General features: G+C 43.5%; 1 protein-coding gene across 1 annotated transcript in view; it reads left to right on the top strand.

Annotated features, from left to right (window-relative positions):
* ADCY8 (adenylate cyclase 8) overlaps positions 1-15614 on the top strand; it is a 183028-nt gene that overhangs the window by 160302 nt on the left and 7112 nt on the right. Inside the window, exons 14-15 of the mRNA XM_039527353.1 lie at positions 8969-9127; positions 11142-11288. Coding sequence (XP_039383287.1) covers positions 8969-9127; positions 11142-11288 — 306 coding nt within the window. The remainder of the gene's footprint in view (positions 1-8968; positions 9128-11141; positions 11289-15614) is intronic.

The raw sequence follows: 15614 nt of genomic DNA, 5'->3' as shown, positions 1-15614 counted from the left end.
CAAATCTAAAAATTTGTGGTAGCTTAGATACAAGTGATTATGACTAGATCATCCTTATAACATGCAAATAGCATAAAGTCCACAACAGTTTTATATACATATGATGCTTTAAAAGGGTCAATTTCACAAAGCTGAAAACAATTATGAGCCAAGTAATCTGGGAGGAAGAATTTAATTGGTAAAAATGTGAATAATAATTGGGAATTGTTTAAGAATACTTTGTTAGGTGCCCCCCAAAGCACAATCTGACAATCAAGGAAGAAAGCTGTATTGGTTTAAATAACAACCTGGTTTAGAGCTATAAAAATAGATAAATAAATAAATTAAATTAAACCAATGGAAGAAAATAGAAGTTGATAGTAGTGAGTATAAATCAAAAGGTAGAACTTATAGAAAATTGATAAGATAAGCAAAAGGGACCCACAGAGAAATGTACAGACAGCTCATTTAAGAACAATAAGAAGGATTTTTTTATAACATATTAGGAAGGAAAAGAATCCTAACAATGGTATTTGTTCATTACTAGATGGAAATATTAGAATGATCAATAATAACGCAGAAAAGGCAGAAGAGTTCAATAAATATTTGTGTTCTGTATTTGGTAAAAACAGATGATGTAGTCATATCATAGAATCATAGAATCTCAGGGTTGGAAGGGACCTCAGGAGGTCATCTAGTCCAACCCCCTGCTCAAAGCAGGACCAAACCCAACTAAATCATCCCAGCCAGGGCTTTGTCAAACCTGACCTTAAAAACCTAAAGGAAGGAGATTCCACTACCTCCCTAGGTAACCCATTCCAGTTCTTCACCACCCTACTAGTGAAAAAGTTTTTCCTAATATCCAACCTAAACCTCCCCCTCTGCAACTTGAGACCATTACTCCTTGTTCTGTCATCTTCTACCACTGAGAACAGTCTAGATCCATACTCTTTGGAACCCCCTTTCAGGTAGTTGAAAGCAGCTATCAAATCCCCCCTCACTCTTCTCTTCTGCAGACTAAACAATCCCAGTTCCCTCAGCCTCTCCTCATAAGTCATGTGCTCCAGCCCTCTAATCATTTTTGTTGCCCTCCGCTGGACTCTCTCCAATTTATCCACATCCTTCTTGTAGTGTGGAGCCCAAAACTGGACACAGTACTCCAAATGAGGCCTCACCAGTGCTGAGTAGAGGGGAATGATCACATCCCTCGATCTGCTGGAAATGTCCCTACTTATACAACCCAAAATGCCATTAGCCTTCCTGGCAACAAGGGCACACTGTTGACTCATATTCAGCTTTTTGTCCACCATAACCCCTAGGTCCTTTTCTGCAGAACTGCTGCCCAGCCATTCGGTCCCTAGTCTGTAACAGTGCATGGGATTCTTCCATCCTAAGTGCAGGACTCTGCACTTGTCCTTGTTGAACCTCATCATATTTCTTTTGGCCCAATCCTCTAATTTGTCTAGGTCCCTCTGTATCCTATCCCTACCCTCCAGCGTATCAACCACTCCTCCCAGTTTAGTGTCATCTGCAAACTTGCTAAGGGTGCAGTCCACACCATCCTTCAGATCGTTAATGAAGATATTGAATAAAACCGGCCCCAGCACCAACCCTTGGGGCACTCCACTTGATACTGGCTGCCAACTAGACCTGGAACCATTGATCACTACCCGTTGAGCCCGACCATCTAGCCAGTTTTCTATCCACCTTACCGTCCATTCATCCAGCCCATACTTCTTTAACTTGCTGGCAAGAATACTGTGGGAGACTATATCAAAAGCTTTGCTAAAGTCCAGAAATAGCACATCCACTGCTTTCCCCTCATCCACAGAGCCAGTTATCTCATCATAGAAGGCAATTAGGTTAGTCAGGCATGACTTGCCCTTGGTGAATCCATGCTGACTGTTCCTGATCACTTTCCCCTCCTTTAAGTGGTTCAGGATTGATTCCTTGAGGACCTGTTCCATGATTTTTCCAGGGACTGAGGTGAGACTGACTGGCCTGTAGTTCCCTGGATCTTCCTTCTTCCCTTTTTTAAAGATGGGCACTACATTAGCTTTTTTCCAGTCGTCCGGGACCTCCCCCGATCACCATGATTTTTCAAAGATAATGGCCAATGGCTCTGCAATCTCATCGGCCAACTCCTTTAGCACCCTCGGATGCAGCGCATCCGGCCCCATGGACTTGTGCTCATCCAGCTTTCCTAAATAGTCCCGAACTACTTTCTCCACAGAGAGCTGGTCACCTCCTCCCCATACCGTGCTGCAGAGTGCAGCTGTCTGGGAGCTGACCTTGTCTGTGAAGACAGAGGCAAAAAAAGCATTGAGTACACTAGCTTTCTCCACATCCTCCGTCACTAGGTTCCCTCCCTCATTCAGCAAGGGGCCCACACTTTCCTTGACTTTCTTCCTGTTGCTAACATACCTAAAGAAACCCTTCTTGTTACTCCTAACATCTCCGGCTAGCTGCAACTCCAAGTGTGATTTGGCCTTCCTAATTTCACACCTGCATGCCTGAGCAATACTTTTATACTCGTCCCTGGTTATTTGTCCAATCTTCCACTTGTAAGCTTTTTTTTGTGTTTAAGACGAGCAAGGATTTCACTGTTAAGCCAAGCTGGTCGCCTGCCATATTTACTTTTCTTCCTACACATCGGGATGGTTTGTTCCTGCAACCTCAATAAGGTTTCTTTAAAATACAGCCAGCTTTCCTCGACTCCTTTCCCCGTCATGTTATTCTCCCAGGGGACCTTGCCCATCAGTTCCCTGAGGGAGTCAAAGTCTGCTTTTCTGAAGTCCGGGGTCTCTGTTCTACTGCTTTCCTTTTTTCCTTGTGTCAGGATCCTGAACTCAACCATCTCATGGTCACTGCCTCCCAGTTCCCATCCACTATTGCTTCCTCTATTATTTCTTCCCTGTTTGTGAGCAGCAGGTCAAGAAGAGCTTTTCCCCTAGTTGGTTCCTCCAGGAACCAGGAAATTGGTTCCTTGCACCAGGAAATTGTCCCCTACACTTTCCAGAAACTTCCTGGATTGTCTGTGCACCACTGTATTGCTCTCCCAGCAGATATCAGGGTGATTAAAGTCACCCATGAGAACCAGGGCCTGTGATCTAGCAACTTCTGTTAGTTGCTGGAAGAAAGCTTCGTCCACCTCATCCCCCTGGTCTGGTGGTCTGTAGCAGACTCCCACTACAACATTACCCTTGTTGTTCTAAATTTAATCCAGAGACTCTCAGGTTCTTCTGCAGTTTCATACCGGAGCTCTGAGCAGTCATACTGCTCTCTTACATACAACGCAACTCCCCCACCTTTTCTGCCCTGCCTGTCCTTCCTGAACAGTTTATATCCATCCATGACAGTACTCCAGTCATGTGAGTTATCCCACCAAGTCTCTGTTATTCCAATTACATCATAATTCCCTGACTGTGCCAGGACTTCTAGTTCTCCCTGCTTGTTCCCCAGGCTTCTTGCATTTGTGTATAGGCACTTAAGATAACTTGCTGATTGTCCCGCTTTCTCAGTCTGAGACAGGAGTCCTCCCCTCTTGGAGTCTCTTGCTTGTGCTTCCTCCCGGTATCCCACTTCCCCACTTACCTCGGGGCTTTGGTCTCCTTCCCCCGGTGAACCTAGTTTAAAGCCCTCCTCACTAGGTTAGCCAGCCTGCTTGCAAAGATGCTCTTCATGTGATAACACTCTTTCCATTCCACTAGTATCTCAAGAGGATGTTAAACATAAGCTACAAAAGTTACACATTTTTAAATCAGCAGGCCTGGGTAACTTGCATCTAAAAGATTTAAAAGAGCTAGCTAAGGAGCTCACTGGATTGTTAATGTTGATTTTCAGTAAGTCTTGGAACACCAGGAAAGTTCCAGAAGACTGGAAGACAGCTAATGTGCCAATATTTAAAAAGGGTAAATAGAGTGACAGAGTCTGTGAGTCTGAAATTGATCCTGGGCAAGACAGATTAAGCAGATGATTAGGAAAGAATTAAAGGAGGGAAATGTAATTAATGCCAATCAAGATGGGTTTATGGAAAATAGATCCTGTCAAACTAACTTGATATCTTTTTCTGAGGAGGTTACAAGTTTGGTTGATAAAGGTATCAATGTTGATGTAATAAACTTCAGTAAGACATTTGATTTGGTACCACATGATGTTATTGAAAAATTAGAATGATTTAAAATGAACATGGCACACATTAAATGGATTAATAATTGGCTAACTGATAGGTCTCAACATGTAATTCTAAACAGGGAATCATCATTGAACAAGTATGTTCCTAACAGAGTCCCATGGGGCTCTGTTCTTGGCCTTATGCTATTTAACATGTTTACAAATGACCTGGAAGAAAACATAAAATCATCACAGATAAAGTTTGCAGATAACAAACAGTTTGGGGGACTGGTAAATAATGAAGAGGACAGGTCACTGATACAGAGCAATCTGGATCACTTGTTAAGCTGGGTGCAACCAAACAATATGTATTTTAACATGGCTAAATGTAAACGTGTACATCTAGGAACAAAGAATGCGGGCCATTCTTATGGGATGGGGGACTCTATTAGGAACATACTTGTTCTAAATAAGATGTGTGGGTGATGATGGAATATCAGCTGAACATAAACTCCCAGTGTGATGCTGTGGCGAAAACATTTAATGTGATCATGGGATGCATGAAGAGGGGATTTTCAGGTAAGAGAGGAGAGGTTATTTTACCTCTGTATTTGACACTGGTGACTCCACTTCTGGTTCAGTGCATCCAGTTCTGGTGCCCTGTGCCAGAGTACTGAAGTCCAAGAGATGGGACAGCACTCTGATCACTGTAGGCTCAGTTAGTTTCCCCAGTGTCAGCAGATTGAGGAAATAGGGAGGAATTAGCTATTCAGATGGGGAGGCTGGATAACTGGAATTAATTAGTCCATAAATTGACTAGCTTGGTAAAAGGCAGGAAGTGTTAGAGGGAGGGAGGATAGGGCCAACTGTGCCCAGATTGAAGGAGATCCAAAGGGAGAGAACTCTCTTTTCCTCAAGGGCCCTGATAAACAGGCTCTGAAGGTCGTACGGATTCTGGCTGTTGTGTTCCACTCTACAGGTGCTGATGGCGGGAACTGGAATAAATTATACTGAGTGGACACTAAAAGAAGAGAGTCTGAGCAGTTCATGGGGTTACCTGGGGATTACAGTGGACGAGAAGCTGGATAGGAGTCAGCAGTGTACCCTCGTTGCCAAGAAGGCTAACTGCATATTGGGCTGTATTAGTAGGAGCATTGCCAGCAAATCGAGGGAAGTGATTGTTCCCCTCTATTTGGCACTGGTGAGGCCACACCTGGAGTATTGCATCCAGTTTTGGTCGCCCCCCCACCCCCAACTACAGAAGGGGTGTGGATAAATTGGAGAGAGTCCAGCAGAGGGCAAAGAAAATTATTAGGGGGCTGTAGCAGGGTGGTCACCCTGCTCGGGCCCTGAAGGGGTTAAAAGCAGCCCTGGAGAGGGCTGCAGCAGGGAAATGGAGTGAGAACAGCTGTGAGAAGCCAAGTGAGTCGCTGACCACAGCTGTGGTCCTTATAAGAGGGCTGAGGCCAGAAGCTAAACAGAGACAGTCTCTCTCTGGCTGTTGAGAGGGATGGGCCTGGCTGATGGGAGCTGAGCAGGGTACCTAAACTGTAGCAGGGCTGGGGAAAGGCCAGAGGAGTTGGGGAGCTCTGGCCTGGAACCCCCCCCCAGGCTGCAGGCCTTCCTAAAGGCTGGAAAAGGTACTGGGGTTGCAGAGGGCAGCCCAATGGTAGATAGCGGCAGCAAGTTCAAACCCTCCTTGCTGATGATGAGAGGCAGTTACTCTGCAGTCTGCCCCAATGAGCGGGGACCAGATGGTGACTGGCAGTAGCCAAAGACTGAGGCGAGGTGGGGATAGGGGGTTGGTGGTTCCCTGGGGAGGGGAGACCCTGAGAGACTGCAGTGTACTGCAGGGGGCAGAACCCTGAGAGAAGGGGCACCGGGGTCCGGGAGGGACACAGGGGCCAGTGGCAAGGGGAGACACCAGCCAGCAGAGGGCGCTGCGGAGGCTGGCGAGCTAATTCCCTGTACAAGAAGCAGGAGGCTGGTGAGTTGTCGTCCTGCCACAGGGGCTGGAGCAGATGACTTATGAGCAGAGGCTGAGGGAACTGGGGTTATTTAGCCTGCAGAAGAGAAGAGTGAGAGGGGATTTGATAGCAGCCTTCAACTACCTGAAGGGGGGTTCCAAAGAGGATGGAGCTCGGCTGTTCTCAGTGGTGGCAGATGACAGAACAAGGAGCAATGGTCTCAAATTGCAGTGTGGGAGGTCTCGTTTGAATATTAGGAAACACTATTTCACTAGGAGGGTGGTGAAGCACTGGAATGGGTTACCTAGGGAGGTGGTGGAATCTCCATCCTTAGAGGTTTTTAAGGCCTGGCTTAACAAAGCCCTGACTGGGATGATTTAGTTGGTATTGGTTCTGCTTTGAGCAGGGGATTGAACTAGATGACCTCCTGAGGTCTCTTCCAATTCTAATATTCTATTCTAATATTCTACCAAGGACAGCAGTGGAGGGGAGGCCTTGCACCCCATCACATACCCACAATTCAAGAAGGATGTTGATAAATTGGAGTGAGTTCAGGGAAGAGCCACAAGCATGATGAAAGAATTAGAAACCATGCCTTGTAGTGACAAAATCAAGGAACTCAATTTATTTATTTTAACAAAGAGAAGATTAAGAGGTGACTTGATTATGGCCTATACATCCCGATATAGGGAACAAATATTTGATAATGGGCTCTTCAGTCTGGCAGCGAAAGGTATAACATGATCCAATTCAGACTAGAAAGGTGCAAATTTTTAACAATGAGGTTAATTAACCATTGGAACAATTTACCAAGGATCAAGGTGAATTTTCCATCACTGTCCATTTTTAAATCAAAATTGGATGCTTATTCTAAAAGAAATGCTCTAGGAATTATTTTGGGGATGTTCCGTGGATTGTGTTACAATGGAAGTCAGACAAGATGATCAGAGTGGAACCTTCTGGGCTTGGAATCTATAAATCTGTTAATCTAAAGCCTCACGTAATTTCTCAGAATTTGCCAGTGGATCTCATGACAAGTAAATGAGAGGTGATTTTAGGCCATTTTTTCCTGGTGACATAAAGGTAGATCAGGGTCTTGTCTGCACCCTGTCTCATAACACAAGAGCAAGGCGGCATTCAATGAGATTGAAAGGTGAAAAAAGCTGGTAAAAGGAAATAGTTTTACAGACTGTGCACCATTAGCCTGTGGAATTTATTGCCATGGATATAACAGAGATCAAGAGCTTAGCAGATTCATAGGGATGACAAGAGTTTTAGAAAATAATGCAAAATAAATACAAGTTTGGAATGAGATATAAACCTGCATGCTGCAGGGCTTAAACTCAGTTCTAGTTATGGGGAGTTAGGAAGAAATTTTCCCTCCAGTTAGGGTATCCCATAACTGTCCATGCAGGATTTCTCACACCTTTCTCAGAAACATCTGTCACATGCCAGTGTTGTTGACAAGATACTGAACTGGATGGACCACTAGACTGCTACAACGTGACAATACCTAAATTCCTTGTTTACCATTCTCCACCCATTCAGGATTATCCTCTAGACAAAGATACCAAGTGTCTTGTCTGGTCTGCTCTCAAAAATTTCTAGTGCTGGGATCTCAATGACTGTTGTTGGCAAATCATTTGATTGGTTAATGCATCTCACAGTCAGAAAATGGGCCTATTTGCTCATTTGAAATAGTCCCATTCTAGTTGCTTGACTCTTACTCCTGGTTGTATCATCCCAAAAAGCATCAATCGTTCTCTGACATGTTCGATGGCATCCATACACAGACACAGCCGCACTATTTCAGTACCTTTCCATAGTTCAATCAGTTACCGCTTCTGCACCTCTAGAAGGATTAAACTGCATTAGCTTCCTTCTGATCCCCCATTAAAACTCTCTCATTGGATGTGATGCCTACAAAAATCTAAACAAGGATGAGGCAGCTGGTATCCTGAGATCATGGACGATCATGCTGACCACTATTGTCTCACTCTTCCTGGTGCTCCCCGCGTCTGTCTGCACCCACCCATTGCCTCGTGTTCTAGGGATTCTTTTCCAGAGATCCTGTTTGTACATCACCTACTGCACTGGGGTCCCGGCCCATGACTGGGGCTACTAGGCACTATGGTTATACTAATAATCAATAGCAATGTTGCAACCTTTGGAACCAGAATGAAATCTGAATGGAACTACAGACTATTTATGTAGCTACAAGACAATCTATATCGGGGTAGGCAACCTATGGCATGCATGCGGAAGGCGGCACACGAGCTGATTTTCAGTGGCACTCGCACTGCCCAGGTCCTGGCCACCGGTCTGGGGGGCTCTGCATTTTAATTTAATTTTCAATGAAGTTTCTTAAACATTTTAAAAACCTTATTTACTTTACATACAATAATAGTTTAGTTATATATTATAGACTTATAGAAAGAGACCTTCTAAAAAGGTTAAAATGTATTACTGGCACGTGAAACCTCAAATGAGAGTGAATAAATGAAGACTCGGCACACCACTTCTGAAAGGTTGCAGACCCCTGATCTATATGCTTCCACTATCATATATAAGAACAAAAGCAAACGTCTGATTGCCCTAGCAGCAGAAACAACTCACTTCAGGCATCTCAAACTTGAAAGTCCTTCTTGAAGCATGTTGGGCTTTTCATACTTCTGTTCACTGAGAAAAGAGTGCTTGTCCTTGAGAGGTAAAAAGATGAATATATTTTCTGATTTAGGAGCTGGAAGAATATGTTGTTAACCTAGCTATTTATTCTGTTACTTTATCTCATGTCTGACTCCATAATATCATTCTTTAAGTAATGCAAACGTGTTCTAGGGGGAAATAACTTATTGCGTGTCTATGCTTATCTCATCAGACTTAATGTTTGCCTTTCTTCATAACTATAGCTTGAATACACAGCCCGCCTGGACTTTCTATGGCGTGTTCAAGCGAAAGAAGAAATCAACGAAATGAAGGAATTAAGGGAACACAATGAAAATATGCTACGAAATATTCTGCCAAGTCATGTTGCCCGTCACTTCCTGGAGAAGGATCGAGATAACGAAGTACGTATCAATTTGTTGCAGGAAGGGCAGCCAGCACATCCCTCAGCTCGTGCCGCTTCCCGCAGCCCCCATTGGCCTGGAGCGGTGAACCGCGGCCAGTGGGAGCCGCGATCGGCCGAACCTGCAGACGCATCAGGTAAACAAACCAGCCCAGCCCGCCAGGGGATTTCCCTGAACAAGCAGTGGACCGGCTTTGAGAATCACTGTTCTAAAGAACAATGGAAATCAGGCTTCAGATTGGAGATATACAAGACCTTTGAACTGTGCATCACGAACCAAGGGTTCACAAATAGTTCTAGAATCAAGATACCAGCAATAAGCTATTTGCAGTACAATTAAATGGGTTCAGAATCCCACTTGTCAGACAGTACTTTTTTGAAAATAGATGTAACTAGCCAAAATAGGTCTGACAGGACAAGCCATCGTTTTTTCTAAAAGTTGTGCTTTAAAGTATCAGCTAAGAAAAATGACATCATCTTCAAAGGTTGCATGTCCAGGCACTTAAGAATTTAACCTCTTGGGGAATTTCCTACTCTGTAAGAATTAAATTGCTAAGAAATCACAATGTTATTATGCACAATTGAAGGTGTGTGTGCATATGACAGAAGGAGAGCAAAAGCAACCCACTTTTTTTAGTGTGAAATAAACTCCAGTTCTGGCCCCTGCCATCTTCTGTCATGAATATACTATGGCTGCTGGGAGAGTACATGCTCCATCCTACTGAACCATTGAAATATAACGTACATCCACACACATTCATATTCAGTGCTAAAATAATTTTCAAAAGAAGCATTGAAACCAGATGCCTGGTAGGTCAATGCTGATGCATTCAATACACTTGCAGTTGTATTTCAGCTGCCACCTCTGCTTTTTGCAAGGCAATTTCCTGGAGCGATTATACCTGGGGAGGATTTATGAATGAGCTGGCTGGCGTTAACATCTGGAAGATTACTGTACAATCAATCTTGTAATTCATGTCTGGCTATTAACTTAATTCTCCTGCTCTCAAAAAATGACTCCCCAGATGTGTACTGTAAGCACTTTCTCATGGACTTATTATTTCTATCTTGATGCTTCCTACCAAAAATAGAACAACGGAGCAAGGGAAAGCTCAGCTGAATATAGACAGCACTTGGGGAGAAAGTACATATGTGTATGTATATACACTCATTCATTCACACACTGTCTCTTCTCCCATAATTAGGGCCCCAGGCTTTACTCTGAGCACTGCAGCTGTGAAAGGGGGAGTTTGAACTCTGTTGTATGGTTCCCCTGTCCCTGCAGAAGCACCTCCATCACAGATGAAGGAGTGGCTAGGTTAAGAAAGTCAGCTGTGTTCCAAAGAACTTGAAGTACTTTACAAACTTGAACAAATTAAGACTCACAGCACCCCTGGGTGGTTGTTGTTCCCATTTTTATTGTCAGGTAAATTGCTGCACAGAGAGAAGAGATGTGCTGATGACTAAAGAGTGAGTCAGTAGAAGAGTCAAGAACAGAAATCAAGAACCCAGTTCTTACCATTAGAAAACAGCACTTTTGCCAATCCCAAGCTTTCAAAAAAATTTGAGTGGCTTAAAAATCATGAGATGTTCACAATAATTAATGTAAGGTTCTTTTTGTTTGCTTTCTGGTGTTTAAGCCTTGCAGATACACATTTCCAACGCTTCTCCACAACCATGAGGGCTGAAAATGTTTTTCTTTTAAATTAAAGCTGAAATTCTTACATAATCACATGACTCAAGATGATGGGGCTTTAAGAAAAGCACTAAATATTGCAAGAGCCTCATGATAAAATTACAAGTGTTGGCAACCCTCTTGGCAACCTCCTCCCAGAGAACTCAATAGTACCTACGAAATGCCATGTCCAGAGCTGTTCATTAAACAAATGTTAAGTTGTTCTTAAAAAGATAGAGACATGGGTTGTGAAGTGCAGACAATGAATTTCCACAGACCTGTGCCACCTATGGGATAACTTTCCACTCCAACTTGTTTTTCTTCCCTATTGTTTCCTTAGGAGTTATATTCTCAGTCCTATGATGCAGTTGGCGTGATGTTTGCTTCCATCCCTGGGTTTGCTGATTTTTATTCTCAAACTGAAATGAATAACCAAGGAGTGGAATGTCTCCGTTTGCTGAATGAAATCATTGCAGACTTCGATGAGGTAATACCAGCTAATAGAGAAGAGGGCTTGGTGGACTTTAAATAATGAACACCCAGATCAGCAGGTCTGACATTTGATTAATCATATTTACTAAGTCCCTGCAATATTTGTGCCTGGTCTTTACTGTAATTGCTATTCAAGTTGTATCTTTTCTTCTACTGAAAGTGCCAAGCACTGATATTAATTACACCAGTAAGGTGAAGTTAAGACTGAAATTAGTTGAATGACTTGGATTTACACCTGTGTGATTGCAATCAGAATCTGTCCCAATACATCTAGATAATATAGATATAGACTCATACCTTGGCATTGATGGTTAAAGAGGATGAAGTTATCTGCACTAGTTTTGGGAAAGGAGTGGTCCAGATTTAGAAAGTAATGGCATTGTTTTGAAGGCAATGAATTTATGGACTCAAGGAATATGAAGGAAAAAATAGTGAACAGTGTCAAATCAAATGTCCAGATTCTTGAAAGAAGATGGTAAACGAGGGCTGGAGAGATGGCTGAGTTTTGATTGAGGATGCTGGCCTGGTCAGATAGGGAGGATACAAGTTTAGATATATTAAGCTGAACTAAGTTTCATAGTGATGCTAATAATCTGTGAGGAAAGGACTTAAAGTCAAGGGCTATATTTAGGTATCGTTTCCCCAGAAAGGACAACCAAGGTTGATTTCAGACTAGGCTCCAAGGGGGATAAGATAAACAAGAGAAGAGAAGCCAGCCTAGGACAAACCCCTAAGGTTTAATGGCAGAGAAGTAACCATTGCCAGTTTCAAGAGAGGAGCAGTTGGAGAGCAGGAAGCAAGTTGTCCAAGGCTATTGCTAACTCTGCCAATCAATTAATAGGGATGTCAAGATAGATGGTGTCAAATTCTGTACTGCAGTCAGGAAGGATTAGAAGAGAAAAGGAACAAGGGCTAGACCTGAGAAGATCTTTGAGCAGAAGGACAGTTTAAGAACTGTGAAGCAACTGGAAGCCATAGTGGAAATTACCAACAATAGAGACTGTCAACCTGGGGGATACAAACAAGTTTCAGTAGGTTGCGACCGCTCTGCCTTTCGCATATTGCTAAATGGCAGCAGTTCTTGATCCCAGCTAGATGGGAGAGAGGTCCTGGTTTCAGTGTGGAAAAGCTTGAGCACCGCGGATCCAGGGCATTGCTTTTGGAAAAGCAAATTAGAGAGCTCCGAAAAAAAAATCTGGATTTTCAGGATTTTGCTAAGAAAGAAGATTGGAGATCAGATGGAGAGAGGGTGGGGATCGACATAAACAAGAAGGAATCTTCAGAAAGGGTAGGAATAGTGGCAATCTTGAGACCACCAGGGAAGGTACCAAAGGACAGTGGATGGCGGTCTGTTGCTGTGACACTGAACTTGGAGTCAGGAGGAGATAAAGTGAGAGGGAATACAATCAAGGCTCACAGTGCTTTTCTATTGAAAGAATGGGATCTCAAAGGGCACCAAAGGAAAAGGATGAGGGTGTGAGTGATAAGCACATGAATGGAGTAGAGAAGATACATTTCTCTAGGTTCTTATGTGCCCCCCAGCACCACGGTGTCTAAGTGCCTTAGAATTTTAAATGAATTTATCCTCATATTGCCACTGTGCCAGAAGCGTTGTTATCCAAATTTTACAGGTGAGGAACTGAGGCACAAAGAGGCAAAACCAGGACCATCGCTTTCCTCTCCCAGGGTAGTGTGAGAGGGAGGCTGGTGGTGGGTACATCTTGGATTTTGACTGACTGGCAAATGCTGGGGTGAGGTAGTGATGGTCAGGGAGGAATAAGGAGGCACAGTCTGAGGTCCCTATGGTTTGAGTATTGGCCTGCTGAACCCACGGTTGTGAGTTCAATCCTTGAGTGGGCCATTTAGGGATCTTGGGCAAAATCAGTACTTGGTCCTGCTAGTGAAGGCAGGGGGCTGGACTCAATTACCTTTCAGGGTCCCTTCCAGCTCTATGACATAGGTATATCTTCATAATTACCTTTCAAATATCATGGCTACTTAACAAGCTTTGCTACCTGCTAGGCTTCTGCATAGCTGTCCTTACAGATATAAATATCTGTTTTTATACCTAAGCTCACACCCAGTTGTCACCATATTTCTTGATTAACGGTTTTGTTTTTCTTTGTAGATCTGATTTCTAATTTTATGCCTCAAAGATAATGCAAAGTTTATGCTATGAATTAATTTTAAGAAGTCCTGTCATGCATGTGAGTGCAATCTTGGCAGAATAATCATATTGCTGTAGCTGTGATCACTAAAGACATCTCTTTCACCAAGAATATGAATGTTATCTCACATTCAAGTCCCTAACACCTACTCTCTGATTAATAAAGAGCCTATTGAGGAACTATGTTAAGTCTCAGACATCTTTAGCTGTATAATAGATAGGTTTTGGTGTGGATATTAAATGAAATAATGTGATCCCTTGCTAGCTGCTAACCAACTTCTAGTGTGGAGATGCAGTTTGCTTACTCCAGCTAGACTCTGGTCTGCAGCTCAGCTGTTTGAAAGGAAGCAAATAAGAGAGAATAACTGAAAAGAGTTAATGATCATGCACAGGAAAGAAGGAAAGGCTGAGAAGCATGAACAAAATGTACTGTAAAGAGACAGAGAAGTCATTAAGCTTCCCATTTTCAGCTGTGCAACATCCCCTAGCTGAAAGTCTGCTGGTAACATTTTCTTGCAAATATTGACTTAAGGACAAGGTGGAGGGGACCCACCCTTGGTGTGCATGATGCTTCCTTGCCAATATTTCACCCTACTCCTTATTTGCAGACCTGTGAGCAAATCTGGATGCACAGCTTGGGAGCAGCCCTGTTAGTGTTGGGAAAATGCTGCTTTTCATCATTACATATACAAAGATTGTGAAAAACAATTGCTTTACTCAGCAGCTGTTAAGGGCTAGAAGGGTGATTATGAAAAATGGTGACATCTTAGTCAACGTTTCTGCAGACTGCATGTATTTGGAGTCAGAGCTGCTGACTTCAGTGACCAACATCCATTGTGACTGTTTATTATTCCTGTTTGCTCCAGTCAGCTGAGAGAGAGTGAGATGGATTGTTTCCTGTTAAAGATTCTGCAACTGGAATGTAGTTGTCATTGGTGATGGCATGTGAGCCGGAACAAATCCAGTTTGCCTGCCAGAGCCTAGACTGAGTTTGCAGATCTGGCAGGTGGAGGGGAACAAAGTAATTATGGAGTCACTGAATGATAACAAACCATTCTTTATTCAGTTTGAGATCAGGGCTCAGATTTGCACCTACCTGGGCAGAGGACCTTTTCTGTTGATATTCCTTCCCCACCCAGTTGAGTTTGAGAGCTGCATAAAGGAACATACTGTGCTGAACCATTTGGTTTATATGTTGATGGGACAATATAATTATCTCCTCTCCTTGACACACAGATATGGTGTCTTCTAAATGTCCTTCTGCATCATTCTCTTTGGTATGCCTTCTGTGGCAGGAGCAGCATGAAGGAAGGGAGGTTAGAGCACTAGTAGTGAAAATCCTGTTCTGGATTCACCCAATTGCTGCATGTACACTTTTAAGTCATGTGCTGTGGCTGTGATGTAAACCACCTCTTTCACCACCATAGCAGTCTGCAAATAAGGAGGAGTGGTGTGCGTCAGGAGAACTCTTCTGGGTGTAGTCAGCCTGAGGAAACAAATGTGTCTATGCTCAAAAACTGATATGAGTGTTGATTGCTCTATAATTTGGTGAACAGGACTGCTACTGTCTGGTCTTCTGTCTTCACGGTAGTAGATCTATGCTGAGGATAGAAAAACAAACAGAAGACTTTTCTGGCTGAATTTCAGCCATTTTGTGCTTCCTGTGCTTCTGGGAAGCTGTACGCTACCTCAGAGAGTCACAATCCCACCCCTCTTTGCCCTTTGTCCTGGGGAGAAATAACCTACATTGTGAGGATGAATTCAAGACTGCCACTCCCTAACCCTCTCCTCCCACTCCCCACATTCCCACACAGGATGGGGAAGCACCAGCCTCATGGAGCCCTGCTTTCCTTGTGTGCTTAAAGCAGCAGTCCAAAGAGGCCTCACATGAGTCTAGAGGCAGGTGTCTAAATGCCTCTTATATCCTGGTACAGACAGATAAGGCCAGGCCATAGTCTGGCTGCAAATTTATGTATTTGGGGGCATGTGACTCTGGAACTTATTTTCCCCAAAGCTCCAAAAGTCTGACCTTCAGAACCTGCTGTAAGGCCTGTCTAGTTATCCAGGCCTCTCTCTGATGCACAAGCCGGGAGGTGATGACTTCTGGACTGGCATGGGGAGTCTTTCAGCGTGACAACGTGTCATTTGAGAATG

The sequence above is a fragment of the Mauremys reevesii genome, linkage group 2 (genome assembly GCF_016161935.1).
Source record: "Mauremys reevesii isolate NIE-2019 linkage group 2, ASM1616193v1, whole genome shotgun sequence".
In the NCBI taxonomy this organism is placed as follows: domain Eukaryota; kingdom Metazoa; phylum Chordata; order Testudines; family Geoemydidae; genus Mauremys; species Mauremys reevesii.
This window is presented reverse-complemented; position numbering and strand designations above follow the sequence as displayed.